This window comes from Entelurus aequoreus, linkage group LG21 (assembly GCF_033978785.1).
Source record: "Entelurus aequoreus isolate RoL-2023_Sb linkage group LG21, RoL_Eaeq_v1.1, whole genome shotgun sequence".
Taxonomy (NCBI): Eukaryota; Metazoa; Chordata; class Actinopteri; order Syngnathiformes; family Syngnathidae; genus Entelurus; species Entelurus aequoreus.
The window spans coordinates 11,715,546-11,743,529 of record NC_084751.1 but is presented as its reverse complement, the minus strand read 5'-3'; the positions used below and the strand labels follow the sequence as shown (position 1 = coordinate 11,743,529).

Genomic DNA, 27,984 nt, shown 5'->3' with positions numbered 1-27,984 from the left:
CTCACCATAGAATTGTGGTCATTTCCAAACCAATTTTCCACAACACAAATACAACATTGAAACAACATGCTTTTCGACGACGTTTATTCAACGTCAGGTTCTGACGTAGATTTGACCATTGAATTTTGGCCATTTTCCAACCAATTTTCCACAATAAAAACACAACGTTGAAACAACATCCTTTTTGACAACGTTTAATCAATGTTGGGTTCTGATGTAGATCTCACCATTGAATTTTGGTCATTTCCCAACCAATTTTCTACAACACAAATACAACGTTGAAACAACATGTTTTTCGACAACGTTTATTCAACGTCAGGTTATGACGTAGATTTGACCATTGAGTTTTGGTCATTTCCCAACCAATATTCTACAACACAAATATAACGTTGAAACAACATGCTTTTTGACAACGTTTATTTAATGTCAGGTTCTAACGTAGATTTGACCATTGAATTTTGGCCATTTTCCAACCAATTTTCCACAACAAAAATACAACATTGAAACAACATGCTTTTTGATAACATTTATTCAATCTCAGGTTCTGACATAGATTTGACCATTGAGTTTTGGTCATTTCCAAACCAATTTTCTGCAACACAAACATAAGGTTGAAACAACATGCTTTTTGACAACGTTTATTTAATGTCAGGTTCCAACTTAGATTTGACCATTGAATTTTGGACATTTTCCAACCCATTTTCCACAACAAAAACACAACGTTGAAACAACATGCTTTTTGACAACGTTTAATCAATGTTGGGTTCTGATGTAGATCTCACCATTGAATTTTGACCATTTCCCAACCAATTTTCTACAACAAAAATACAACGTTGAAACAACATGCTTTTTGACAACGTTTAATCAATGTTGGGTTCTGATGTAGATTTCATCATTCATTTTTGGTCATTTCCCAAACAATTTTCTGCAACACAAATACGATGTTGAAACAACATGCTTTTTGACAACGTTTTTTTAATGTCAGGTTCCAACATAGATTTGACCATTGAATTTTGTCCATTTTCCAACCAATTTTCCACAACAAAAACAGTGTTGAAACAACATGCTTTTTGACAACGTTTATTTAATGTTGGGTTCCGACGTAGATGTGACCATTGAGTTTTGGTCATTTCCCAACCAATTTTCTACAACTCAATTGCAACGTTGAAACAACATGTTTTTCGATAACATTTATTCAATCTCTGACAAACATAACGTTGAAACAACATGTTTTTCGAGAACTTTTATTCAATGTCAGGTTCTGACGTAGATTTGACCATTGAATTTTGGCCATTTTCCAACCCATTTTCCACAACAAAAAGACAACGTTGAAACAACATGCTTTTTGACAACGTTTAATCAATGTTGGGTTCTGACATAGATTTGACCATTGTGTTTTGGTCATTTCCCAATTAATATTCTACAACACAAATATAACGTTGAAACAACATGCTTTTTGACAATGTTTATTTAATGTCAGGTTCTAACGTGGATTTGACCATTGAATTTTGGCCATTTTCCAAACAATTTTCCACAACAAAAATACAACGTTGAAACAACATGCTTTTTGACAACGTTTAATCAATGTTGGGTTCTGACGTAGATCTCACCATAGAATTGTGGTCATTTCCAAACCAATTTTCCACAACACAAATACAACATTGAAACAACATGCTTTTCGACGACGTTTATTCAACGTCAGGTTCTGACGTAGATTTGACCATTGAATTTTGGCCATTTTCCAACCAATTTTCCACAATAAAAACACAACGTTGAAACAACATCCTTTTTGACAACGTTTAATCAATGTTGGGTTCTGATGTAGATCTCACCATTGAATTTTGGTCATTTCCCAACCAATTTTCTACAACACAAATACAACGTTGAAACAACATGTTTTTCGACAACGTTTATTCAACGTCAGGTTATGACGTAGATTTGACCATTGAGTTTTGGTCATTTCCCAACCAATATTCTACAACACAAATATAACGTTGAAACAACATGCTTTTTGACAACGTTTATTTAATGTCAGGTTCTAACGTAGATTTGACCATTGAATTTTGGCCATTTTCCAACCAATTTTCCACAACAAAAATACAACATTGAAACAACATGCTTTTTGATAACATTTATTCAATCTCAGGTTCTGACATAGATTTGACCATTGAGTTTTGGTCATTTCCAAACCAATTTTCTGCAACACAAACATAAGGTTGAAACAACATGCTTTTTGACAACGTTTATTTAATGTCAGGTTCCAACTTAGATTTGACCATTGAATTTTGGACATTTTCCAACCCATTTTCCACAACAAAAACACAACGTTGAAACAACATGCTTTTTGACAACGTTTAATCAATGTTGGGTTCTGATGTAGATCTCACCATTGAATTTTGACCATTTCCCAACCAATTTTCTACAACAAAAATACAACGTTGAAACAACATGCTTTTTGACAACGTTTAATCAATGTTGGGTTCTGATGTAGATTTCATCATTCATTTTTGGTCATTTCCCAAACAATTTTCTGCAACACAAATACGATGTTGAAACAACATGCTTTTTGACAACGTTTTTTTAATGTCAGGTTCCAACATAGATTTGACCATTGAATTTTGTCCATTTTCCAACCAATTTTCCACAACAAAAACAGTGTTGAAACAACATGCTTTTTGACAACGTTTATTTAATGTTGGGTTCCGACGTAGATGTGACCATTGAATTTTGGTCATTTCCCAACTCATTTTCTACAACACAAACATAACGTTGAAACAACATGCTTTTTGACAACGTTTATTCAATGTTTGTTCCATCTAGCTGCCTATTTAGAAATCTCCATCCCGCACAAGCCAACAAAATTCATGGGCCCGCAGTCTCTCCCCCGTCCAAGACCAATATAAGTTATCTCAACAATTGATTTTGCCTCTTCCTCATCCTTGAAGTGACTCTAATATGCGTGCAGAGTCATCAAGCACGTTCATCTTAAGCGTGCAAAGTAAGCCACGTGAGAAAGGTGTGTCAGGTTGAGTGTTGGCGAAGTGAAACAAAGCAGGCGTGTTAAATGTGTTTTAGGCTGCTGGAGTTATTGACAGGCCGCTGGAAGGGGCAGGGCGGGCTTCCTCTACTCTTTAAGTGCTCTTCATATATCCCCAGCATCAGCGGATATGGATCATTGCTTGGTTTTTTGCATCCTTGAAATGACTGTGCAACTACAGCTCACACATATAAACACACACACACACACACACACGTTTGAGGTATAAGGAGCAAGGTGTCCTAATGTGAGAAGCCCCCGCTAGAAATGGAGGATAGTTTGGGATCATGTGATGGATTTTGGCTTTTTTACTTTGTGCCTTTCGAATTGTTCCCGAGCTCCAGTCGATGATTTGTGTACGTCGTCGCTACGTTTTGTCGCAAAGAGTCCTCGGCGTGTCTAATGAGAGGCCAGGATGGGATTGGATGGCATGGAAATTATTGCTATTTTAGTTGTCAGCAGCATGTTCTATTTCGTGCTCAAACAGTTTGGCATTTGTGACCCTTTGTCACAGGAAGGTAAGACTGGAGTTAAGTTGTACAACATTAGTTGGTGTAGATGTGTAAAATACATATATACTATATAGATATACATATATATAGATTCTAACTTGACCAAGAACATGATATGTTTATTATGATTATATCCGTGAAGCATCCTACTGATTGTTGTAATATCACTACTGATACACAAGCACGATAATAAACATTTTGTTGTAGGAATACGTCTGCAGGTGTGCTTAAAGTTGTTGTTTAAATGTGTCTAAGCGTCTTAATTTGCTTCTTTTTGTTTATTTGTCTGTTCATCTCAATCTCTCCCTGGTCTTGTCTGTATCAACTTTCCATTTGTCTTGTGCTCTTTGCAAAGATGGTGAGTATGCCTCTGCTGCTATATTTCTCTTCACTTGATATTATTATTATTATATTATTATTATTGCATCTTTATTATTTGTATTGTTAATGCTATAACCATTGCATCATTATTTGTATTAGAATTGTTTTATTTTATTATCATTATAATTACTATTTGTTTTAATACTACATTTTATTCATTATTATTGTATGTATTATTATCATTAATAATGATATTGTATGTATTATTATTGTTTATTACTACTATTGTTTTTAATATTTGTATGTAATATTTGATGTATTACTATTGTATTATTATTTTGCATGTATTGTATTATTAATATCACTATTGCATTTATTGTTGTTATTTTATTTGTATTATTAAAGTATTATCATAATTTGTAATATTGTTTTATTTTATTTTTTATTACTAACTTATTTATTTTAATTATCATTGTATTATTATGTTACTGTTATTTTTATTGTATCTATTATTATTTTGTTATTAACATTATATGTATTGTCATTGTATTTATTATTGTTTATTATTAATGTTAGTGTTGTTAATAGTGCCATCAGTTTTATTATTTGTACATTTTATTTGTATCATTAATGTTATTATTATCATAATTTGTGTTATTGTTTTATTTTATTTGTATTACTCGTGTATTCATTTTAATTATCATATTATTATATTACTGTTATTTTATTGTATCTATTATTATTTTGTTATTAACATTATGTGTATTGTCATTGTATTTATTATTGTTAATTATTCTTGTTAGTGTTATTAATATTGCCATCGCTTTTATTATTTGTATAATTTATTTTTGTAATTAATTTTATTATTATCATAATTTGTATTATTTTTTTATTACTAATTTATTTATTTTAATTATAATGTTCCTGTTATTTTTTTATTGTGTCTATTATTATTTTGTTATTAACATTATATGTATTGTCATTGTATGTATTATTAATGTTAGTGTTATTAATATTGCCATCACTTTTATTTGTATAGTTTTATCTTTATTATTAATTTTAATGTCATAATTTGTATTATTGTTTAATTTTTTTATTTTTTATTTTAATTATTATATTATGTTACTGTTATTTTTATTGTATGTATTATTATTTTATTTATTATTAATGTTAGCATTATTAATATTGCCTTCATTTTTATTATTTGTATTGTTTATTATTAATATAAAGGCAATGTTAAAGCACTTTTGACATGATCCTCCCTTTTCATTTTGGACATCTTGAATCACGGTATGCAGAAGGTCAATTTGCATAGCTCTCACTTTATGGATGTATTTATTGATATCCATCTTGTTTAAAAGTCCAATATTTTTCAAACAATTTCAAATAAGTCTGTAATGTCCAACAATATTGTAAGTTGAAGATGGCTTTTATTTTAAAATGTGCAGAAAAGCTCTATACTTCAAAAAAAAAAAATCTAAGGAGGACACACACATTATTGAGAAAAACATGATTTTAAAAAAAGTATTTTTTTTATTAAAGGGGCCTTTTAGATGAGACTTGTTGGTGAAATAACGCATCTAAAGTGTCCAAAATGATTGAAAGTTAAATACCACACATTCTGAATGTTCCTCACACGCTCTTTGACATTTCACCTTCCCGTTCAAGATGCATTTCTTCCATATTTTCTTTTCTTTCCCAACGTTCCGTTCTTACCGCTCCTCCTCACCTTTTGGCTCGGCAGAGAACAGCGACAGCGACCTGGAGCTCTCCATGGTGCGCCACCAGCCTGAGGGTCTGGAGCAGCTTCAGGCGCAGACTCAGTTCACCAGGAAGGAGCTTCAGTCCCTTTACAGAGGCTTCAAAAACGTAAGAGCGCACGCACACGTACGTAGTTCCTAGTTTGCGGCGATGCAGGCGAGGGGTGGAAGGCTGCTAATGTGCATTAAAGGACGGCCGCTGCAATTACAGCGCAGACAAAGACCACCGGGAAGCTTTGCCAAAGTAGTGCAAGACATTAAGTCATGAGTTGTGGTCAGGGAGCTTCGCTGTAAGCAAAATGTTGTTGTTTACACTGGAACCTCTTGGAAGTCATCCTTTCTGTAGATTTAACTATTGAATTTTGAAAATGACAATGATAAGCATTTCATTCTCGCCACTTTTCCACAATAGGAATGTCCCAGTGGGCTTGTGGACGAGGAAACCTTCAAGACTATTTACTCACAGTTCTTCCCTCAAGGAGGTAAACTTGATGAATGACAACCAATTTATTGATTCAGTGATTTGTCGTTGCACAGCATCAGGGGTCACCAACCTTTTTGAAACCAAGAGCTACTTCTTGGGTACTGATTAATGCGAAGGGCTACCAGTTTGATACACACTTCAATAAATTGCCAGAAATAGCCAATTTGCTCAATTTACCTTTAACTCTATGTTATTATTAATAATTAATGATATTTACACTTAATTGAACGGTTTAGAAGAGGAGAAAACACGAAAAAAATGACAATTAAAATTTTGAAACATAGTTTATCTTCAATTTCGACTCTTTAAAATTCAAAATTCAACCGAAAAAAAAGAAGGGAAAAACTAGCTAATTCGAATCTTTTTGAAAAAATAAAAAAAAACAATTTATGGAACATCGTTAGTAATTTTTCCTGATTAAGATTAATTTTAGAATTTTGATGACATGTTTTAAATAGGTTAAAATCCAATCTGCACTTTGTTAGAATATATAACAAATTGGACCAAGCTATATTTCTAACAAAGACAAATCATTATTTCTTCTAGATTGTCCAGAACAAAAATGTAAAAAAAAAATTCAAAAGACTTTGTAATAAGATTTAAATTTGATTCTACAGATTTTCTAGATTTGCCAGAATAATTTTTTTGAATTTTAATCATAATAAGTTTGAAGAAATATTTCACAAATATTCTTCGTCAAAAAAACAGAAGCTAAAATGAAGAATTAAATTAAAATGTATTTATTATTCTTTACAATAAAAAAAATAAATTTACTTCAATCAATCAATCAATCAATGTTTATTTATATAGCCCTAAATCACAAGTGTCTCAAAGGGCTGTACAAGCCACAACGACATCCTCGGTACAGAGCCCACATGAACATTGATTTAAATTGTCAGGAAAGAAGAGGAAGGAATTTAAAAGGTAAAAAGGTACATGTGTTTAAAAATCCTAAAATCATTTTTAAGGTTGTATTTTTTCTCTAAAATTATCTTTCTGAAAGTTATAAGAAGCAAAGTAAAAAAATTAATGAATTTATTTAAACAAGTGAAGACCAAGTCTTTAAAATATTTTCTTGGATTTTCAAATTCTATTTGAGTTTTGTCTCTCTTAGAATTAAAAATGTCGGGCAAAGCGAGACCAGCTTGCTATGAAAATAAATAAAATTTTAAAAAATAGAGGAAGCTCACTGGTAAGTGCTGCTATTTGAGCTATTTTTAGAACAGGCCAGCGGGCTACTCATCTGGTCCTAACGGGCTACCTGGTGCCTGCGGGCACCGCGTTGGTGACCCCTGCACTGCATAATGGTCAGTTTGTTGGTGTTGTTTTTATCCTGCCTTTCTCCTTCTCAGACGCCACCATGTACGCACATTTCCTGTTCAACGCCTTCGACATGGACGGAAGCGGCTCCATCAGATTCGAGGTCCAGTCCACCGCTACTCCTTCTTATTATTCGGCAGTATCGCTTTTAATTGGATTTTAATGAATTTCCACGAAGTAAGATTTCATTGTTAGCGTATAAAAACCTTCTAAATACCATTTTAACATCATGGAATAACACCCCTTAGTCACCACTCTTTTTTTTTTATCCAATATAGTATTGTTGTCTGAGGCTGGGCCAATCAGTGGCCATGATACTGAACGGCACACTCTGATTGGTTTGGTCTCATCTAGAGCCCAATACAACTGTAGTATTGATATTTTTAGTTCCTTAACCTCTTAAGGCTCAAGCTGTTTGTTTACATGCTTTTTTTTTTATTTCTCTTTGCTATTTGGGCTTATTGGACCCTAATTAGAATAAAAACTAAGAATCATCTTTTGATACGATGTACTTAGTCCATAAGTACACAAACGTGTACTTCATGTTTAGTGACATGCTAATTCTTATTTTTACACTTTTTTTTTTTTCAAAATTCCACTGTATGTTATACTCTTCTGACACCACCAGATGGCAGTATAAGTGTCCACATAAGCGGCCATAAGACCCCAATTCATTAGTGTACACAATTTTGGAAATACGAGCTAAAAGCTGCTGTCCACGCATGTGGCCACTAAGCTTTTAGAGGTTAAACTATTCTAAAGCTTGAAAATGCTTAATTTAGGGCTAAAATATGTAGATTATGCTTTAAAGGCCTACTGAAACCCACTATTAGCGACCATGCAGTCTGATAGTTTATATATCAATGATGAAATCTTAACATTGCAACACATGCCAATACGGCCGGGTTAGATTAGTAAAGTGCAATTTTAAATTTCCCGCGAAATATCCTGCTGAAAACGTCTCGGTATGATGACACCTGCGCGTGACGTCACGGATTGTAGAGGACATTTTGGGACAGCATCGTGGCCAGCTATTAAGTCGTCTGTTTTCATCGCAAAATTCCACAGTATTCTGGACATCTGTGTTGGTGAATCTTTTGCAATTTGTTCAATGAACAATGAAGACAGCAAAGAAGAAAGCTGTAGGTGGGAAGCGGTGTATTAGCGGCCGGCTGCAGCAACACAAACACGTAGCCGGTGTTTCATTGTTTACATTCCCGAAATATGACAGTCAAGCTTTGCCATTGGCCTGTGGAGAACTGGGACAACAGAGACTCTTACCAGGAGGACTTTGAGTTGGATACGCATGCTTGTGGAGAACTGGGACAACAGAGACTCTTACCAGGAGGACTTTGAGTTGGATACGCGCTACCGTGAGTACGCAGCTGCGGCTTCCAAACATTTGATCGCTTGCCCGTACGTGCGTGCCGCTATGTGCATGTCACGTACGTAACTTTGGGGAAATATATGTGCTGTATGAACTTTGCGGAGGTGGACGGTACTTTGGGCTGTGGGATTGAGTGTGTTGTGCGGGTGTTTGATTTGTATTGGCGGGTTATATGGACGGGAGGGGGGAGGTGTTTGTTATGCGGGATTAATTTGTGGCATATTAAATATAAGTCTGGTTGTGTTGTGGCTAATAGAGTATATATATATGTCTTTTAGTCATTCCCAGCTGAATATCAGGTCCCACCCGCCTCTCACAGCATCTTCCCTATCTGAATCGCTTCCACTGCCCTCTAATCCTTCACTCTCACTTTCCTCATCCACAAATCTTTCATCCTCGCTCAAATTAATGGGGTAATCGTCGCTTTCTCGGTCCGAATCGCTCTCGCTGCTGGTGGCCATGATTGTAAACAATGTGCAGATGTGAGGAGCTCCACAACCTGTGACGTCACGCTACTTCCGGTACAGGCAAGGCTTTTTTTTATCAGCGACCAAAAGTTGCGAACATTATCGTCGATGTTCTCTACTAAATCCTTTCAGCAAAAATATGGCAATATCGCAAAATGATCAAGTATGACACATAGAATGGACCTGCTATCCCCGTTTGAATAAGAAAATCTCATTTCAGTAGGCCTTTAAAAAGAGAGAAACAAATGTGTGGTAAATGACACAAATAGTGTTCAAATATTGGGGTATTTTCCTAAGCAAACGTTAATTATGCAAGCACGTAATCACCTGTGATTAATCATGATTAATCCAAATTCCAAAATGTAATTAATGTAAAAAAAAATGTTTTAATTTGTCAGCTTAGTTTTTATCCATTCTAAACTCCATGTTGTCTGATGTGTGTTGTATTGACTATTTATTTATTGTCTACCGTATTTTCGGGACAATAGAGCTCACCGGGATATGAGCCACACCCGCTAAATTTCAGAAGAAAATCATATTTTTCCATATATTAGCCGTGCCGGACTATAAGCCGCAGATACAGTATATACACAATGCAAAGTGAGTTACCTACACTGCTGGGAATTATCTGATGGAAGAATGCACTGCACATGTGATGGAGGAATGCACCGTGCAGGGTTGAAATTCAACTGAATTTGCATTAAATCAGGTTGTTTTAGCGAATAATCATGCTGCAAAATGTTTATTCCCATTAATTTCCCATGAATTCCCGTTAATTCCCATATATTCCCGTTAAGCTCCCCTCACCTCCCAGGGGGTGATCAAGGGTGATGGGTCAAATGCAGATCATAATTTCGCCACACCTCGTGTGTGTGTGTACTGGTACTTTAACTTTAACTTTTTAGTTCCTATGGAAAGTTTCCAACTTTCAGAATCAGAATCAGAAATACTTTATTAAAAAAATTAAAATTAAATTAGAATTTTCAGCACAATCCCATTCAAGATCAGACAAACATTACAGGGAGACAGAACAGGATCAAACATTACAGGGAGACAGAACAGGATCGCTGACGGGTCTGCCAACTTCCGGCGCTTCTTACAAAAAAGGTGAGATACAGGTAAACAATGGGGGGTGGGGGGACGGGAGAGAGAGAAAAAAATCGGTCTAAGCCTGGGCCCCTGGAGAGGGGGTCCAGACTGAGGCCAAGGGAAAAAAACAACTCATAGCCATAGCACACATCCCTCTTACATGTGTGTAAGAGGTTAACATCAAAGGACATTAAAGACATTAAAAGAGCAGAGCTGATGCAACCAGCCACTTCTACATACAGCTATGGATACAAAGTAAAAGAAACATATAAACTGTAGTGGCCTCCACGCCATCGTCTGCTGAATGGCCAGAGACAGGAGCAGACCCAACAAAGCAACCAAGACTCCACTTTGAATATTCCCGGAATTTTGCAACCCTAATCACATATGCTAAAAAGGTCGGGCAAAATGCCCCAAACATGTGATTTCTTATAGTAAAATTGTTTTTTTTTTAAAATGTGTTATGTATTTATCACTGTTCTGGATAACTCACTCCAATAGTGTCTTATCATTTGAAGTCTGTGTGAGTGAGATGACGATAAAACTGCATTTTTACTAGAGATGTCCGATAATATCAGACTGCCGATATTATCGGCCGATAAATGCTTTAAAATGTGATATCGGAAATTATCGGTATCGGTTTCAAAAAGTAAACTTTATGACTAAAACGCCGCTGTGTACACGGACGTAGGGAGAAGGACAGAGCGCCAATAAACCTTAAAGGCACTGCCTTTGCGTGCCGGCCCAGTCACATAATATCTACGGCTTTTCACACACACAAGTGAATGCAAAGCATACTTGGTCAACAGCCATACAGGTCACACTGAGGGTGTCCGTATAAATAACTTTAACACTGTTACAAATATGCGCCACACTGTGAACCCACACCAAACAAGAATGCCGAACACATTTCGGGAGAACATCCGCACCGTAACACAACATAAACACAACAGAACAAATACCCAGAACCCCTTGCAGCAGTAATTCTTCCGGAACGCTACAATTTCCCCCCCCCCTCGACCCCCTACCACCCCCCCCAACCCCGCCCACCTCAACCTCCTCATGCTCTCTCAGGGAGAGCATGTCCCAAATTCCAAGCTGCTGTTTTGAGGCATGTTAAAAAAAAATAATGCACTTTGTGACTTCAATAATAAATATGGCATTTTTTTCCATAACTTGAGTTGATTTATTTTTTGGAAAACCTTGTTACATTGTTTAATGCATCCAGCGGGGCATCACCACAAAATAAGGCATAATAATGTGTTAATTGCACGACTGTATATATCGGTATCGGTTGATATCGGAATCGGTAATTAAGAGTTGGATTATATCGGAATATTGGATATCGGCAAAAAAGCCATTATCGGACATCTCTAATTTTTACAAATGCATGCTTTATTTTGATGAATGGGCGTATGTTTTGACCAAAGTGTGGCATTTTGCAAATAATCTAGGAATTTAGAAAATGTAATGTTGTGTTTGGAAAAGTGTGTAAATCCTTTTGGGGAAAAAAGACACACGGTTAGTAAAATTGTGTGTAAGAAAAATGGAAAAACAACTAGAGATGTCCGATAATATCGGCCTGCCGATATTATCGGCCGATAAATGCGTTAAAATGTAATATCGGAAATTATCGGTATCGGTTTTTTATTATCGGTATCGTTTTTTTGTTGTTTTTTTTTGTTTTTTGTTTTTTTTTATTAAATCAACATAAAAAACACAAGATACACTTACAATTAGTGCACCAACCCAAAAAAACTCCCTCCCCCATTTACACTCATTCACACAAAAAGGTTGTTTCTTTCTGTTATTAATATTCTGGTTCCTACATTATATATCAATACAGTCTGCAAGGGATACAGTCCGTAAGCACACATGATTGTGCGTGCTGCTGCTCCACTAATAGTACTAACCATTAACAGTTAATTTTACTCATTTTCATTCATTACTAGTTTCTATTTAACTGTTTTTATATCGTTGTACTTTCTTTTTTATTCAAGAAAATGTTTTTAATTTATTTATCTTATTTTACTAATTTTTTTAAAAAGTACCTTATCTTCACCATACCTGGTTGTCCAAATTAGGCATAATAATGTGTTAATTCCACGACTGCATATATCGGTTGATATCAGTATCGGTTGATATCGGTATCGGTAATTAAAGAGTTGGACAATATCGGAATATCGGATATCGGCAAAAAGCCATTATCGGACATCCCTAAAAACAACATTTTATACAGGAAGGCGCCACCAGTCCACTGAGCGATCCACTCTCCGCCAGGGACCGTGTATTTATTTCGCCGTGACTCCACGCAGAGTCGCCTCTGGCTACTTTGAGGCCCTCAGCAAATGTATTTATTTTTTTAGAGCGACGTCGGAGACGCTTTACTGAACCAAAAGTTGCTTTATTACAAGCGAGTGTCATTATACAGGACTGCAGTTCCTGGAGGAGGTCAGGTCAAGAAAATGAGGCACTCCAAACCATGGGTTTGTTTACAACTTCAATAGACTGTGACGTCGTCCACAGGACTTTGTGCTGGGCTTGTCCGTGCTGCTTCGAGGCTCCGTCACAGAGAAACTACGCTGGGCGTTCAACCTCTACGACATCAACAAGGACGGCTACGTCACCAAAGAGGTGGGGTGGTTTTTTGGACTCATTTCCGACGCTTTCCCTTGACTTTTGTGTTTGCGCGCAGGAAATGATGGCCATAATGACGTCCATTTACGACATGATGGGCAGGTACACCTTACCCAGCGTACGAGAAGACTCCCCTTATGAACACGTGGAGAAATTCTTCCAGGTAATGACGGCGGAAATAATCCAAACAATGCGTGAAAAAACCGCCGCCAACCACTGTGTGTCTAGAAAATGGATCGCAACCGAGATGGAGTCGTGACCGTTGAGGAGTTCATAGAAACCTGCCAAAAGGTAAACCTGCAGTTCTGGGGCCGTATTTATCAAGCGTCTTAGAGTGCCATTTGACACTTAAGTCCTGAGAATTTGCGAAATCTAGTCCTACTCTCAAATATAAGAATAAAAGCTATTTATCAACTGTCCTGGCTTTGTTTGATGACGAGCAGCTGATCAAACGGTATCGTTTAGACCAGGGGTGTCCAAACTTTTTTCCACTGAGGGCCGCACATTGAAAAATCGAAGCTAGCAGGGGCCATTTTCATATTTTTTATTTTAAAAACCAATACAATATATGTATAAAAAATATACATTTAGGCTTCCACTCAGGCTTGATCCCGGGGACCCCAAAGGGTTTGGTCCAAAAAATATTTTAAAATGTGTCATTATTCAGTATTATTATTTGTGTTATTATTCAAGTTTTTAAATCTCTAGATCAACATTAGGTCTATCTGTCAATATAACATTTTTAAAGATTTAAATTGTATGCTCTTTTTTAGTGAAAAAACACAAAATATGCAATATTTTCACCCAATAAAATTTTTAAGTTGGATATTTGAGATTATATAATAATTGGAGCCTTAAAAATGTCGATAACTTATAACACCATTGATTTTAATTCATTATTATTTTTTGAGCAATGACACTTAAAAACAAATCACACTAAAATTGTCAGGGATCGAAAAGGGTCCTACTCATTAAAGCAGGCCTGGGCAACTATTTTGACTCGGGGGCCACATTTAGAGAAAAAAATGTGTCTGGGGACCGGTATATCTATTTTAGGGACACTAATACAAAACTTCACAATAATGTCTGATTGAATGCTAAAAACGTTATGACAGACCGCCTTAAAAAACGTACTGGAATTTTACATTTTTCTATGAACGATAAAACATTGAATATTGACAAAATATAAATGTCACACTCCCTTTTGATCGACATATTTTACAATCAAGTGAAACGCAACAAAAATGCAACAAACAATGAAATATGAACGCGAAGGGTGACCATAGTAACTAATTAGATTACCATAGTAACTGGTATATCATCCATAAGCGCAGATTCCAACCATTGAAATACTTTGTATTAGAGATGTCCGATAATATCGGCCTGCCGATATTATCGGCCGATGAATGCTTTAAAATGTAATATCTGAAATTATCTGTATCGTTTTTTTTATTATCGGTATCGTTTTTTTTTTGTTTTTTTTTAATTAAATCCACATAAAAAACACAAGATGCACTTACAATTAGTGCACCAACCCAAAAAACCTCCCTCCCCCATTTACACTCATTCACACAAAAGTGTTGTTTCTTTCTGTTATCAATATTCTGGTTCCTACATTATATATCAATATATATCAATACAGTCTGCAAGGGCTACAGTCCGTAAGCACACATGATTGTGCGTGCTGCTGCTCCACTAATAGTACTAACCTTTAACAGTTAATTTTACTCATTTTCATTAATTACTAGTTTTTATGTAACTGTTTTTGTATTGTTTTACGTTCTTTTTTATTCAAGAAAATGTTTTTAATTTATTTATCTTATTTTATAATTTTTTTTTAAAAAGGACCTTATCTTCACCATACCTGGTTGTCCAAATTAGGCATAATAATGTGTTAATTCCACGACTGTATATATCGGTATCAGTTGATATCGGTATCTGTAATTAAGATTTGGACAATATCGGAATATCGGATATCAGCAAAAAGCCATTATTATCGGACATCCCTACTTTGTATAGTTGAAGACTTACGGTCATTAGAAAACATCACTGCACATCATAATGGCAGCTACACTTTCCATCTTAAAGATCTAAAAAAATTATTTGGGAATGTCCGGCGGGCCAGACTGAAAAGCATAACGGGTCGCATGTGGCCCCCGGGCCTTCATTTGCCCAGGTCTGCATTAAAGTGTTAAAAAATAAATTATAATTTTTTTTTTTTTTTACTGTTTACTTTTAACACAATAATCTCGAGATCAACTTCAGATCTATCTGTCAATTATAAGTTTTATTGTTGTTTATGTTTTTTGTTTGTTCGTTTTAGGCCCTTCTTTAAAAAAAACAGCTAGTTTTTTTTACATGGCAAACACAAAATATGCAACATTTTCCCCAAAAAATTGGAGCCTTGAATAGGTCAATAATTCATAATGACATTGATTTTGATTCATTATTATTTTTTAAAGAAAGAAACAGCCTACATAGCAGCCTTGTGTGATTAGAGTAAACATTGCTACATTGTCTTGTTACATTTCACCTGTTTGCTCTTTAAATACCACTTTTAATGTTTTTTATTTTTTTCAATCGTATTTTTAAAATGTGCCGTGGGGCCGTTAAAAATGACCTGCGGGCCGCAAATGGCCCCCGGGCCGCACTTTGGACACCCCTGGTTTAGACAGAGCGGGTATTATTTTTGTCACAGATTTAATAAGGGGCGTCATCTCATCAGCAACATCATGCAGGCATGTGGCTGCAGTGGGCTAGTATATATAGAGCAGTAGCCCGTAAGGACCAGATGAGTAGCCCGCCGGCCTGTTCTAAAAATAGCTCAAATAGCAGCACTTACCAGTGAGCTGCGTCTATTTTTTTAATTTTATTTATTTACTAGCAAGCTGGTCTCACTTTGCCCGACATTTTTAATTCTAAGAGAGACAAAACTCAAATAGAATTTGAAAATCCAAGAAAATATTTTAGAGACTTAGTCTTCACTTGTTTAAATAAATTCATTAATTTTTTTACTTTGCTTCTTATAACTTTCAGAAAGACAATTTTAGAGAAAAAATCCAACCTTAAAAATGATTTTAGGATTTTTAAACACATATACCTTTTTACCTTTTAAATTCCTTCCTCTTCTTTCCTGACAATTTAAATCAATGTTCAAGTAAATGTATTGTTTTTATTGTAAAGAATAATAAATCAATTGTAATTTAATTCTTCATTTTAGCTTCTGTTTTTTCGACGAAGAATATTTGTGAAATATTTCTTCAAACCTATTATCATTAAAATTCAAAAAAATTATTCTGGCAAATCTAGAAAATCTGTAAAATAAAATTTAAATCTTATTTCAAAGTCTTTTGAATTTGTTTTAAAATTTTTGTTCTGGAAAATCTAGAAGAAATAATGATTTGTCTTTGTTAGAAATATAGCTTGGTCCAATTTGTTATATATTCTAATAAAGTGCAGATTGGATTTTAACCTATTTAAAACATGTCATGAAAATTCTAAAATTAATCTTAATCAGGAAAAATTACTAATGATGTTCCATAAATTATTTTTTTAATTTTTTCAAAAAGATTCGAGTTAGCTAGTTTTTCTCTTCTTTTTTTCGGTTGAATTTTGAATTTTAAAGAGTCGAAATTGAAGATAAACTATGTTTCAAAATTTAATTGTCATTTTTTTCATGTTTTCTCCTCTTTTAAACCGTTCAATTAAGTGTAAATTACATTAATTATTAATAATAACATAGAGTTAAAGGTAAATTGAGCAAATTGGCTATTTCTGGCAATTTATTTAAGTGTGTATCAAACTGGTAGCCCTTCGCATTAATCACTACCCAAGAAGTAGCTCTTGGTTTCAAAAAGGTTGGTGACCCCTGGTCTAGAGCCACCCACACCAGTTTCAAATTAGTTGCCTAATTAATGAATTGGAAAGAAAAGGAAACATTTATTTTTGATTCATTGCCAATATTGTTTGTTTGTTTTGTAGTTTATTGTCAAAATATACACTCCCATTGTCCACTTAAATATTTGTAAGATATTTCTTTATTCTTAGACAAGGGATTCCCTTCCGTGATTGGTCATTTCTATGGACACAGAAATGACGTCACCTAAAATTCCGTTTACGGCACATAGTAATGTCGTAATTCAACTCTGAGTGTGACACTTAAGATTCAGTCCTACACTTCGCTGAAAGTGTGAGTAAGACGCTTGGTAACTAACTTTTAAGTGCAGCTTTCAGCCAAGAATTTATTTACTCATAAGTCAAGTCTTAGCAGACTTCTTAGGAGTAATTCTAAGAAGCTTGATAAATACGGCCCCTGGTCCCACTTTTCACTTCTTACGCCACGTTTTGGCTTTACAGGACGAAAGCATTATGTCTTCCATGCAACTCTTCGAGAACGTCATCTAGGATCAACTGGAGAAATGATCTCCTGCAACACCCCAGGTGTCATTGACCACAATGTAACCTCACCTATGCAGAGCAATCGTCGCCAGGCCACGTTTTCTTCGCGTTTGTTCTTTTCAAAGCACAAAAACTTCAAAGTCGGCAGTCCACAGAGTATTAAAAGCATGTGATACTTGACAAAATCCTCACATTTTTCGAGCGTTACAGTACATCTTCTCAGGGGACAATACAATAGACAGGAAACTTGCTTTGGAGTAGGGATGTCTCCGACATTTTGGCCCTCAGATCCGATACTTTGACAGTAGATTGTGATGTGTATTTCCGGTCTTGTCGTCCTCGTCCGGCAGTGCGGCTGGATCAAAAGAGACGTCGGAGACGCTTTACTGAACCAAAAGTTGCTTTATTACAAGCGAGTGTCATTACACAGGACTGCAGTTCCTGGAGGAGGTCAGGTCAAGAAAATGAGGCACACCTAACTCGGAGAAGCCAAACCATCAGTTTTAATAATCCTCCCTCCTGTCTCTGTGTGTGTGCTAAGTCAGGGGAAGTGAAGTGAATTATATTTATATAGCGCTTTTCTCTAGTGACTCAAAGCGCTTTACATAGTGAAACCCAATATCTAAGTTACATTTAAACCAGCGTGGGTGGCACTGGGAGGAGGTGGGTAAAGTGTCTTGCCCAAGGACACAACAGCAGTGACTAGGATGGCGGAAGCGGGGATCGAACCTGGAACCCTCAAGTTGTTGGCACGGCCGCTCTACCAACCGAGCTATACCGCCCCAGGGGAGCGCATCGTGACCATAAAAGGAGACGTTCGTGTGTAAGTGTCAGGTTCAAACAGACCTCAGAAAAATGCTTACCTCTTTAGACTTAGACTAACTTTAATGATCCACAAGGGAAATTGTTGCACACAGTAGCTCAGTTACAAAGGATGGAAAGGGTAAGGGTGGAAAGGATAACGTAGACTAAAATTGTACCATAGTAGCAATATAAAATGTAACATATATGTAATATTTACATAATACATTTAGAGTATTTAATATATATTGATATTATTGTATTTGTTTTTTTATATTGAAGGTATTTTTCCTTGTTGATGTCTGAAGAATGGTAGAAATACAAGAACACAAACAAACACACACACACACACACACACACACACACATTCTTGTATTTATTGCCTTCTTGAGACCTGCGAAAAATGCCTACCTCTTTAAAGTTAGACTTGGACAAACTTTATTGATCCACAAGGGAAATTGTTCCACACAGTAGCTCAGTTACAAAGGATGGATAGGATAAGGATGGAAAGGATAATGCAGGTATAAGGTAGACTAAAAAATGTACCATAGTAGCAATGTACAAACCCCGTTTCCATATGAGTTGGGAAATTGTGTTCGATGTAAATATAAACGGTATACAATGATTTGCAAATCCTTTTCAAGCCATATTCAGTTGAATATGATACAAAGACAACATATTTGATGTTCAAACTCATAAACTTTATTTTTGTTATGCAAATAATCGTTAACTTAGAATTTCATGGCTGCAACACGTGCCAAAGTAGTTGGGAAAGGGCATGTTCACCACTGTGTTACATGGCCTTTCCTTTTAACAACACTCAATAAACGATTGGGAACTGAGGAAACTAATTGTTGAAGCTTTGAAAGTGGAATTCTTTCCCATTCTTGTTTTATGTAGAGCTTCAGTCGTTCAACAGTCCGCTGTCGTATTTTACGCTTCATAATGCGCCACACATTTTCAACGGGGGACAGGTCTGGACTGCAGGCGGGCCAGGAAAGTACCCGCACTCTTTTTTTACGAAGCCACGCTGTTGTAACACGTGCTGAATGTGGCTTGGCATTGTCTTGCTGAAATAAGCAGGGGCGTCCATGAAAAAGACGGCGCTTAGATGGCAGCATATGTTGCTCCAAAACCTGTATTAATGGTGCCTTCACAGATGTGTAAGTTACCCATGTCTTGGGCACTAATGCACCCCCATACCATCACACATGCTGGCTTTTACACTTTGCGTCTATAACAGTCTGGATGGTTCGCTTCCCCTTTGGTCCGGATGACACGATGTCGAATATTTCCAAAAACAATTTGAAATGTGGACTCGTCAGACCACAGAACACTTTTCCACTTTGCATGAGTCCATCTTAGATGAGCTTGGGCCCAGAGAAGCTGGCGGCGTTTCTGGGTGTTGTTGATAAATGGCTTTCGCTTTGCATAGGAGAGTTTTAACTTGCACTTACAGATGTAGCGACCAACTGTATTTAGTGACAGTGGGTTTCTGAAGTGTTCCTGAGCCCATGTGGTGATATCCTTTACACACTGATGTCGCTTTTTGATACAGTGCCGTCTGAGGGATCAAAGGTCACGGTCATTCAATGTTGGTTTCCGGCCATGCGGCTTACGTGGATTCATTTCTCCAGATTCTCTGAACCTTTTGATGATATTATGGACCGTAGATGTTGAAATCCCTAAATTTCTTGCAATTGCACTTTGAGAAACGTTGTCCTTAAACTGTTTGACTATTTCCTCACGCAGTTGTGGACAAAGTGGTGTACCTCGCCCCATCCTTTCTTGTGAATGACTGAGCATTTTTTGGGGAGCTGTTTTTATACCCAATCATGGCACCCACCTGTTTTACTAGGGGCCACGCTATATATATATATATATATATATATATATATATATATATATATATATATATATATATATATATATATATATATATATATATATATTTATATATATATATATATATATACACACAATACCGTTCAAAAGTTTGGGGTCACGTTGAAATGTCCTTATTTTTGAAGGAAAAGCACTGTACTTTTCAATGAAGATAACTTTAAACTAGTCTTAACTTGAAAGAAATACACTCTATACATTGCTAATGTGGTAAATGACTATTCTAGCTGCAAATGTCTGGTTTTTGGTGCAATATCTACATAGGTGTATAGAGGCCCATTTCCAGCAACTATCACTCCAGTGTTCTAATGGTACAATGTGTTTGCTCATTGGCTCAGAAGGCTAATTGATGATTAGAAAACCCTTGTGCAATCATGTTCACACATCTGAAAACAGCTTAGCTCGTTACAGAAGCTACAAAACTGACCTTCCTTTGAGCAGATTGAGTTTCTGGAGCATCACATTTGTGGGGTCAATTAAACGCTCAAAATGGCCAGAAAAAGAGAACTTTCATCTGAAACTCGACAGTCTATTCTTGTTCTTAGAAATGAAGGCTATTCCACAAAATTGTTTGGGTGACCCCAAACTTTTGAACGGTAGTGTATACATACCATTTTTTTTTTTTAGTTCGGGACTACCCGCGGGCCGGATTTTGGACGCTGGCGTGCCGTATCTGCCTAGGAGACCCAGTAACAAGCGGTAGAGAATGGATTGATGGATGGGCGAAAAGGGACAGATTAAAACAATAATAAAAATATATATATATATATATATATATTTTATTTTTTTTTACTTGGTATTACCCGCAGGCCGGATTTTGGATGCTGGCGCGCCTTATCTGCCTAGGAGACCCAGTAACAAGCGGTAGAGAATGGATTGTAGAATGGGCGAAAAAGGACAGATTAAAAAAAATTATAATCCAAAAATAAATAAATACAATTTTTATTTAATTTTTAGCCAGGACTACTCGCGGGCCGGATTTTGGACGCTGGCGTGCCGTATCTGCCTAGGAGCCTCAGTAACAAGCGGTGGAAAATGGATTGATGGATGGGTGAAAAAGAACAGATTAAAAAAATAATAATTAAAAAAAAAAAAATTTAAATTTATTTATTTTTTATTTTTTTTACTTGGTACTACCCGCGGGCCGGATTTTGGACGCTGGCGTGCCGTATCTGCCTAGGAGCCTCAGTAACAAGCGGTAGAGAATGGATTGATGGATGGGTGAAAAAGAACAGATTAAAAAAATAATAATTAAAAAAAAACAATTTTTTTTTTTTAAATTTTTTTTTTTTTTACTTGGTACTACCCGCGGGCCGGATTTTGGACGCTGGCGTGCCGTATCTGCCTAGGAGCCTCAGTAACAAGCGGTGGAAAATGGATTGATGGATGGGTGAAAAAGAACAGATTGAAAAAATAATAATTTAAAAAAAAAATTTTAAATTTTTTTTTTTTTTTTTTTTTTACTTGGTACTACCCGCGGGCCGGATTTTGGACGCTGGCGTGCCGTATCTGCCTAGGAGACCCAGTAACAAGCGGTGGAAAATGGATTGATGGATGGGTGAAAAAGAACAGATTAAAAAAATAATAATTTTTTTTTTAAAAATTTAAAAAAATTTTTTTTTTTTTTTACTTGGTACTACCCGCGGGCCGGATTTTGGACGCTGGCGTGCCGTATCTGCCTAGGAGCCTCAGTAACAAGCGGTGGAAAATGGATTGATGGATAGGTGAAAAAGAACAGATTAAAAAAATATATATATATTTTTTTTTAATTTAAAAAAAAAATAAAAAATTATTTTTACTTGGTACTACCCGCGGGCCGGATTTTGGACGCTGGCGGGCCGTATCCGGTTTTGGGGACCCCTGGGTTAGAGTGTCCGCCCTGAGATCGGTAGGTTGTGAGTTGAAACCCCGGCCGAGTCATACCACAGACTATAAAAATGGGACCCATTACCTCCCTGCTTGGCACTCAGCATCAAGGGTTGGAATTGGGGGTTGAATCACCAAAAATGATTCCCGGGCGCGGCCACCGCTGCTGCCCACTGCTCCCCTCACCTCCCAGGGGGGTGATCAAGGGTGATGGGTCAAATGCAGAGAATAATTTCGCCACACCTCGTGTGTGTGTGACAATCATTGGTATTTCAACTTTTCCTTGTTGTTGTCTCAAGAAGGGCAGGAATACAAGCACGCACACACACAGTGACTCCAGTGACTAAAGTGCCATTAAAAATGATCATAAGGCCTCACGAGTGCACAGGGTCTGTTTTTTGTATTTGAAGCATGTGATGCTCAAAACTGCAAGTGAAAGCGTGAGAAAAGAATATTTATTGGGCTTGACGAGAACAGCTTTTGGCCTTTTGATGAGATGTGTTCAGACCATTTCTCTTCACTGCGGCGTCTTCTTCCTTCCCACATTATTCCTCTACCAACAAGAAGTCTGTGATGGATCTGAGTGCAGCTCGTCCTGTTGTTGATCACAACAAGTCTGCCAGTGTCCTCACTTTCCGGGCCGCAGGGAATATGATGGAGTCACGATGATAGGATTTCACCGCACAAAAATGTCTGCACACAATCATCTCGCTTGTTGGACGTCCTGCCTTTTGCTTTTTTTTTACCAAAATCTGCTCTCATGTGATCAAACAGCAAAGAAATGTGGAGTTCGGGGGTTTGAGTGAGTTCTAAAGTGGCCGATATGAGTTGAAAAGCTGCATCTGCGTGATATAAATTCACTTAAGTGTGACTTTTTGTGCTCTCGGGTGAATAATGGCACGGCAAAGCTCAGCAAAAGTCATTGAAGCTGTACTGTATTATTCATCTGGGGCCAATAGCGTGTTGTTGATGTTGGTGGAGGGGGAGGAGCCTAACTGGTGTTGCTATAGAAATAATTAGGATGAAAAGCAACCCCCTGCAGCCAATGGATCGCCTCCTCAGCATTACGTTGTCGCAAAGGTAAGCAAACCTCACTTTTTGTTATTGCTAGTTTTTTAGCTGTTTTTTTTTTAACTAACACGTAAGTGCATGGGGAATGTTACGATTTAATATTTAATATATCATTCATGTATTTGGACAATATGGCTTAAGTGATTGGGAAGGCCACGCTAAATTGTACAGTTTGTTAATGTAATATTTGTGAATATTTGTATGTTTTTGTTGTTGCTCTGAAATGTCATATTACCAATGTTCACTATAGTATACCGGAAATATTTGTAAAATATTTCCCCTTGATTTCGTATTTATAATTTTTTGTTATTGCATAAATTTTCTGTTTAATATAATATAATGTAATATAAATATTAATTATTTTTTAAACTTTTTTATGAAAATGACATTACTTGTACGACTGCCTAATAAGTGAATGAGAGTGGCTGATAGAGATTTTTTTCATTAAATTTCTGATTTTTTTTTGGAGCTATTTAAGTTTCTGGGAAAGTCGCCAAATTTTACAATCTAATATTGTGTATTATAACAGTATTATATTATTCATATTTTCCTTTTTTGAAATGTACATTACACGTGCAAGTATATTAAGAAATGTATATTTCCTGTATTTTATATTATTACTTTGAACTGTTTTATATTTTAATTTTTTATCCTGTAAAGCGTCTTTGAGTACTCTGAAAAGCGCTATACCAAATAAAATGTATTATTATTATTATTATGGTAACAACATTTCTCTGTAATATATATTATTTGTTTAATATGTAGTTGTTGTTTTTTTTACTTTACTAAGGAATACAAATATGGTTCATAATCATTGTTTATATTATTATTTATGTAATACTAAAATATTTCATTTACATTTTTTGTAGCTATTGACTTTTTTTCTTTGATTTTTTTTTTATGTATTATAAATAGACAATGACATAATGATATACAATACTATTATTGTACAGTACTAAAATAACACCAAATATAATATTTTAAAGGTCAAATCACACACTGTTTGTTATTGTACTACAGCAGGGGTGTCAAACTCGTTTTAATTGATTAGTTTTTTTATGTACAATGTAAAAAAAAAAAAAAGTAGATTTTACAGTAAAAAACTGACAGGTCAGTCGCAAAAAATTTTATGGTAAAATTGACGGTGTTTTTTTTCCAGCATGTTACTGTAAAAGGAAAAAACAGCACCGCTGTTTTTCACGGTACAAAACTGGCAGCTCAGTTGATAGAATTTTATTGTAAAATGTACAGTGTTTTTTTACCGTAAATATAAAACTGCATTTTTACAGTAAAATTCTGGCAAATGTTACTGTAAGAGGAAAAAACTGTACCACCGTTTTTTACAGTAAAAAAACTGGCAGCTCAGTTGATATAATTTTACTGTAAAATGTAGTGTTTTTTTACTGTAAATATAAAACTGCATTTTTACAGTAAAATTGTGACAAATTTTACTGTAAGAGGAAAAAATAGTACCCCTGTTTTTACAGTAAAAAAACTGGCAGCTCAGTTGATAGAATTTTACTGTAAAATGTAGTGTTTTTTTACTGTAAATATACAACTGCATTTTTACAGTAAAATTCTGGCAAATTTTATTGTAAGAGGAAAAAACAGTACCCCCGTTTTTTACAGTAAAAAACTGGCAGCTCAGTTGATATAATTTTACTGTAAAATGTACAGTGTGTTTTACTGTAAATATAAAACTGCATTTTCACAGTAAAATGTTCCTGAATTTTACTGTAAGAGGAAAAAACAGTACCACAGTTTTTTACAGAAAATACTGTAAAATGTACAGTGTTTTTTTACGGTAAATATAAAACTGCCTTTTTACAGTAAAATTCTGGCAATTTTTACTGTAAGAGGAAAAAACAGTACCACCGTTTTTTTACAGTAAAAAACTGGCAGCTCAGTTGATAGAATTTTACTGTAAAATGTACAGTGTTTTTTTACTGTAAATATAAAACTGCATTTTTACAGTAACATTCTGGTAGATTTTAATGTAAGAGGAAAAAACAGTACCACCGTTTTTTTTACAGTGAAAAACTGGCAACTCAGTTAATAGAATTGTACTGTAAAATTGACAGCGTTTTTTTTTTTTACTGTAAATATAAAACTGCATTTTCACAGTAACATTTTCCCAAATTTTACTGTAAGAGGAAAAAACAGTACCACAGTTTTTTACAGAAAATACTGTAAAATGTACAGTGTTTTTTTACGGTAAATATAAAACTGCATTTTTACAGTAAAATTCTGGCAATTTTTACTGTAAGAGGAAAAAACAGTACCACCGTTTTTTTACAGTGAAAAACTGGCCGCTCAGTTGATAGAATTTTACTGTAAAATGTACAGTGTTTTTTTTACTGTAAATATAAAACTGCATTTTTACAGTAACATTCTGGCAGATTTTAATGTAAGAGGAAAAAACAGTACCACCGTTTTTTATAGAAAATACTGTAAAATGTACAGTGTTTTTTTACGGTAAATATAAAACTGCATTTTTACAGTAAAATTCTGGCAATTTTTACTGTAAGAGAAAAAAACAGTCCCACCGTTTTTTTGCAGTAAAAAACTGGCAGCTCAGTTGATAGAATTTTACTGTAAAATGTACAGTTTTTTTTACTGTAAATATAAAACTGCATTTTTACAGTAACATTCTGGCAGATTTTAATGTAAGAGGAAAAAACAGTACCACCGTTTTTTTTACAGTAAAAAACTGGCAACTCAGTTAATAGAATTTTACTGTAAAACTGACAGCGTTTTTTTTTTTTTTACTGTAAATATAAAACTGCATTTTCACAGTAAAATTTTCCCAAATTTTACTGTAAGAGGAAAAAACAGTACCACAGTTTTTTACAGAAAATACTGTAAAATGTACAGTGTTTTTTTACGGTAAATATAAAACTGCCTTTTTACAGTAAAATTCTGGCAATTTTTACTGTAAGAGGAAAAAACAGTACCACCGTTTTTCTACAGTAAAAAACTGGCAGCTAAGTTGATAGAATTTTACTGTAAAATGTATAGTGTTTTTTTTACTGTAAATGTAAAACTGCATTTTTTCAGTAAAATTCGTCCAAATTTTACTGTAAGAGGAAAAAACAGTACCACCGTTTTTTACAGTAAAAAATTGGCAGCTCAGTTGATAGAATTTTACTGTAAAATGTACATAGTTTTTTTTACTGTAAATATAAAACTGCATTTTTACGGTAAAATTCTGGCAAATGTTACTGTAAGAGGAAAAAACAGTACCACCGTTTTTACAGTAAAAAAAAACCTGGCAGCTCAGTCGATAGAATTTTACTGTAAAATGTAGTGGGGTTTTTTAACTGTAAATATAACACTGCATTTTTACAGTAAAATTCTGGCAAATGTTACTGTAAGAGGAAAAAACAGTACCACTGTTTTTTTACAGTAAAAAACTGGCAGCTCAGTTGAAATAATTTTACTGTAAAATGTACAGTGTGTTTTTACCGTAAATATAAAACTGCATTTTTACAGTAAAATACTAGCAAATTTTACTGTAAGAGGAAAAAACAGTACCACCGTTTTTTACAGTAAAAAACTAGCAGCTCAGTTGATATAATTTTACTGTAAAATGTACAGTGTGTTTTTACTGTAAATATAAAACTGCATTTTTACAGTACTGTTTTTTCATGTACAGTAAAATGCTGTAAAACCACAGTGAATCCATAAAGTCGCTGTAAAATCTATTTATAAAATTTGATGAATAACTTGCTTTGAAATCATAAGTCAAGCAGATAAAAAGTATTCATTTCTAGTTCAACAAAAACCAAGTTTTTTAAACATTATAATATTTATGTTTAAAAAATATGTGATTGCATTGACTACATGTATTTTTTCTGTCAAAATGTAAAAAACGGATACATTTAGTAAGACAATATAAAGTACTTTAATGACACATATTATTTCCAGGGCCATATAAAATGATGCGGCGGGCCAGATGTGGCCCCCGGGCCTTGAGTTTGAGAGCCACGCACAAGTGAAAATGTGCGACTAATGCAAAGGTGTGAATAGGTTGATGACACCACATGACTGATTATTGTGTCCGGCAGTGCATTGATGACGAGCCCCCAGAAGCTTCTGTGGCTGTGTGTGCTGCTGCCGCTCATTGTCACATGCTGTGCAGGTGCACTCCACACACACAGCAAACACGGCGCTGCAGCTCACAAAGGCGGAAGTGGCAAAACGCCTCCCTCCTCCCAGGGCGGCCGCCTCCCCAAGCAGGGCCTGAAGTGGGCCGCCGCCGCCGCCGGCATGCTCGGGGGCACGGGCACCGGCTACGGTCTGGGATTCCTGGGAAAGCCCAAGCACAAATCTGGGGGTCACGGCGGCGCCAAGTCGGCCTCCACTGAGCAGCGCCACCACCAGGACCGCCAGAGGCACAACAACCAGTCGAGATGGAGGGCGTTTCTGAAGGCGGCGGCCCCCCCGGCGGACATCAACAACCTGTGGGTGACGCTAGGTCACACTGTCACCTTGGTCTTCACCGCCTGGATGGCCTCTCTGTGATCCAACAAGCAGTCATACTGCACCCTCAATAAAGCTTTGCACAACATTGCACCACGCTTACCTTTTTTATTATCACACAGCAAGCAAAGATAATGATAGGTAAGGAAATGTTACTTTTTTGTTGATGTATTTTTATTTAATTTTTTTTTTTTTTTTTTGCCTTTGTTTATCCAGGAAAGTCACATTGAGAATATCTACAATTTATTATTGTGCATATCATTATTGTAATATTTTCTTCATATTTTACTTACATTGTAGTTTATTTTAGCTATTGCTTAATTTTTGGGGGACATTTCATATATATATATATATATATATATATATATATATATATATATATATATATATATATACGGCATAATTTTGTCGTGGTGCATGTATGTATATATATATATATATATATATATA

General features: G+C 35.5%; 2 protein-coding genes across 2 annotated transcripts in view; both read left to right on the top strand.

Moving 5' to 3' along the window:
* The window catches only part of LOC133638406 (calsenilin-like), a 34,339-nt gene extending 16,499 nt beyond the window's left edge, over positions 1-17,840 (top strand). Inside the window, exons 4-10 of the mRNA XM_062030963.1 lie at positions 5,615-5,739; positions 6,043-6,112; positions 7,467-7,537; positions 12,904-13,011; positions 13,073-13,177; positions 13,243-13,305; positions 17,371-17,840. Of these exons, the coding sequence (XP_061886947.1) occupies positions 5,615-5,739; positions 6,043-6,112; positions 7,467-7,537; positions 12,904-13,011; positions 13,073-13,177; positions 13,243-13,305; positions 17,371-17,418 (590 nt within the window). The 3' untranslated portion in view covers positions 17,419-17,840. The remainder of the gene's footprint in view (positions 1-5,614; positions 5,740-6,042; positions 6,113-7,466; positions 7,538-12,903; positions 13,012-13,072; positions 13,178-13,242; positions 13,306-17,370) is intronic.
* A 4,515-nt stretch (positions 17,841-22,355) lies between these two features.
* On the top strand, positions 22,356-27,622 carry sprn2 (shadow of prion protein 2). The gene is made up of 2 exons (XM_062030964.1): positions 22,356-23,061; positions 27,120-27,622. The coding sequence occupies exons 1-2, from the start codon at positions 23,003-23,005 to the stop codon at positions 27,574-27,576; spliced, it is 516 nt and encodes a 171-aa protein (XP_061886948.1). The 5' UTR covers positions 22,356-23,002; the 3' UTR covers positions 27,577-27,622.
* The last annotated feature ends 362 nt before the right edge of the window (positions 27,623-27,984 follow it).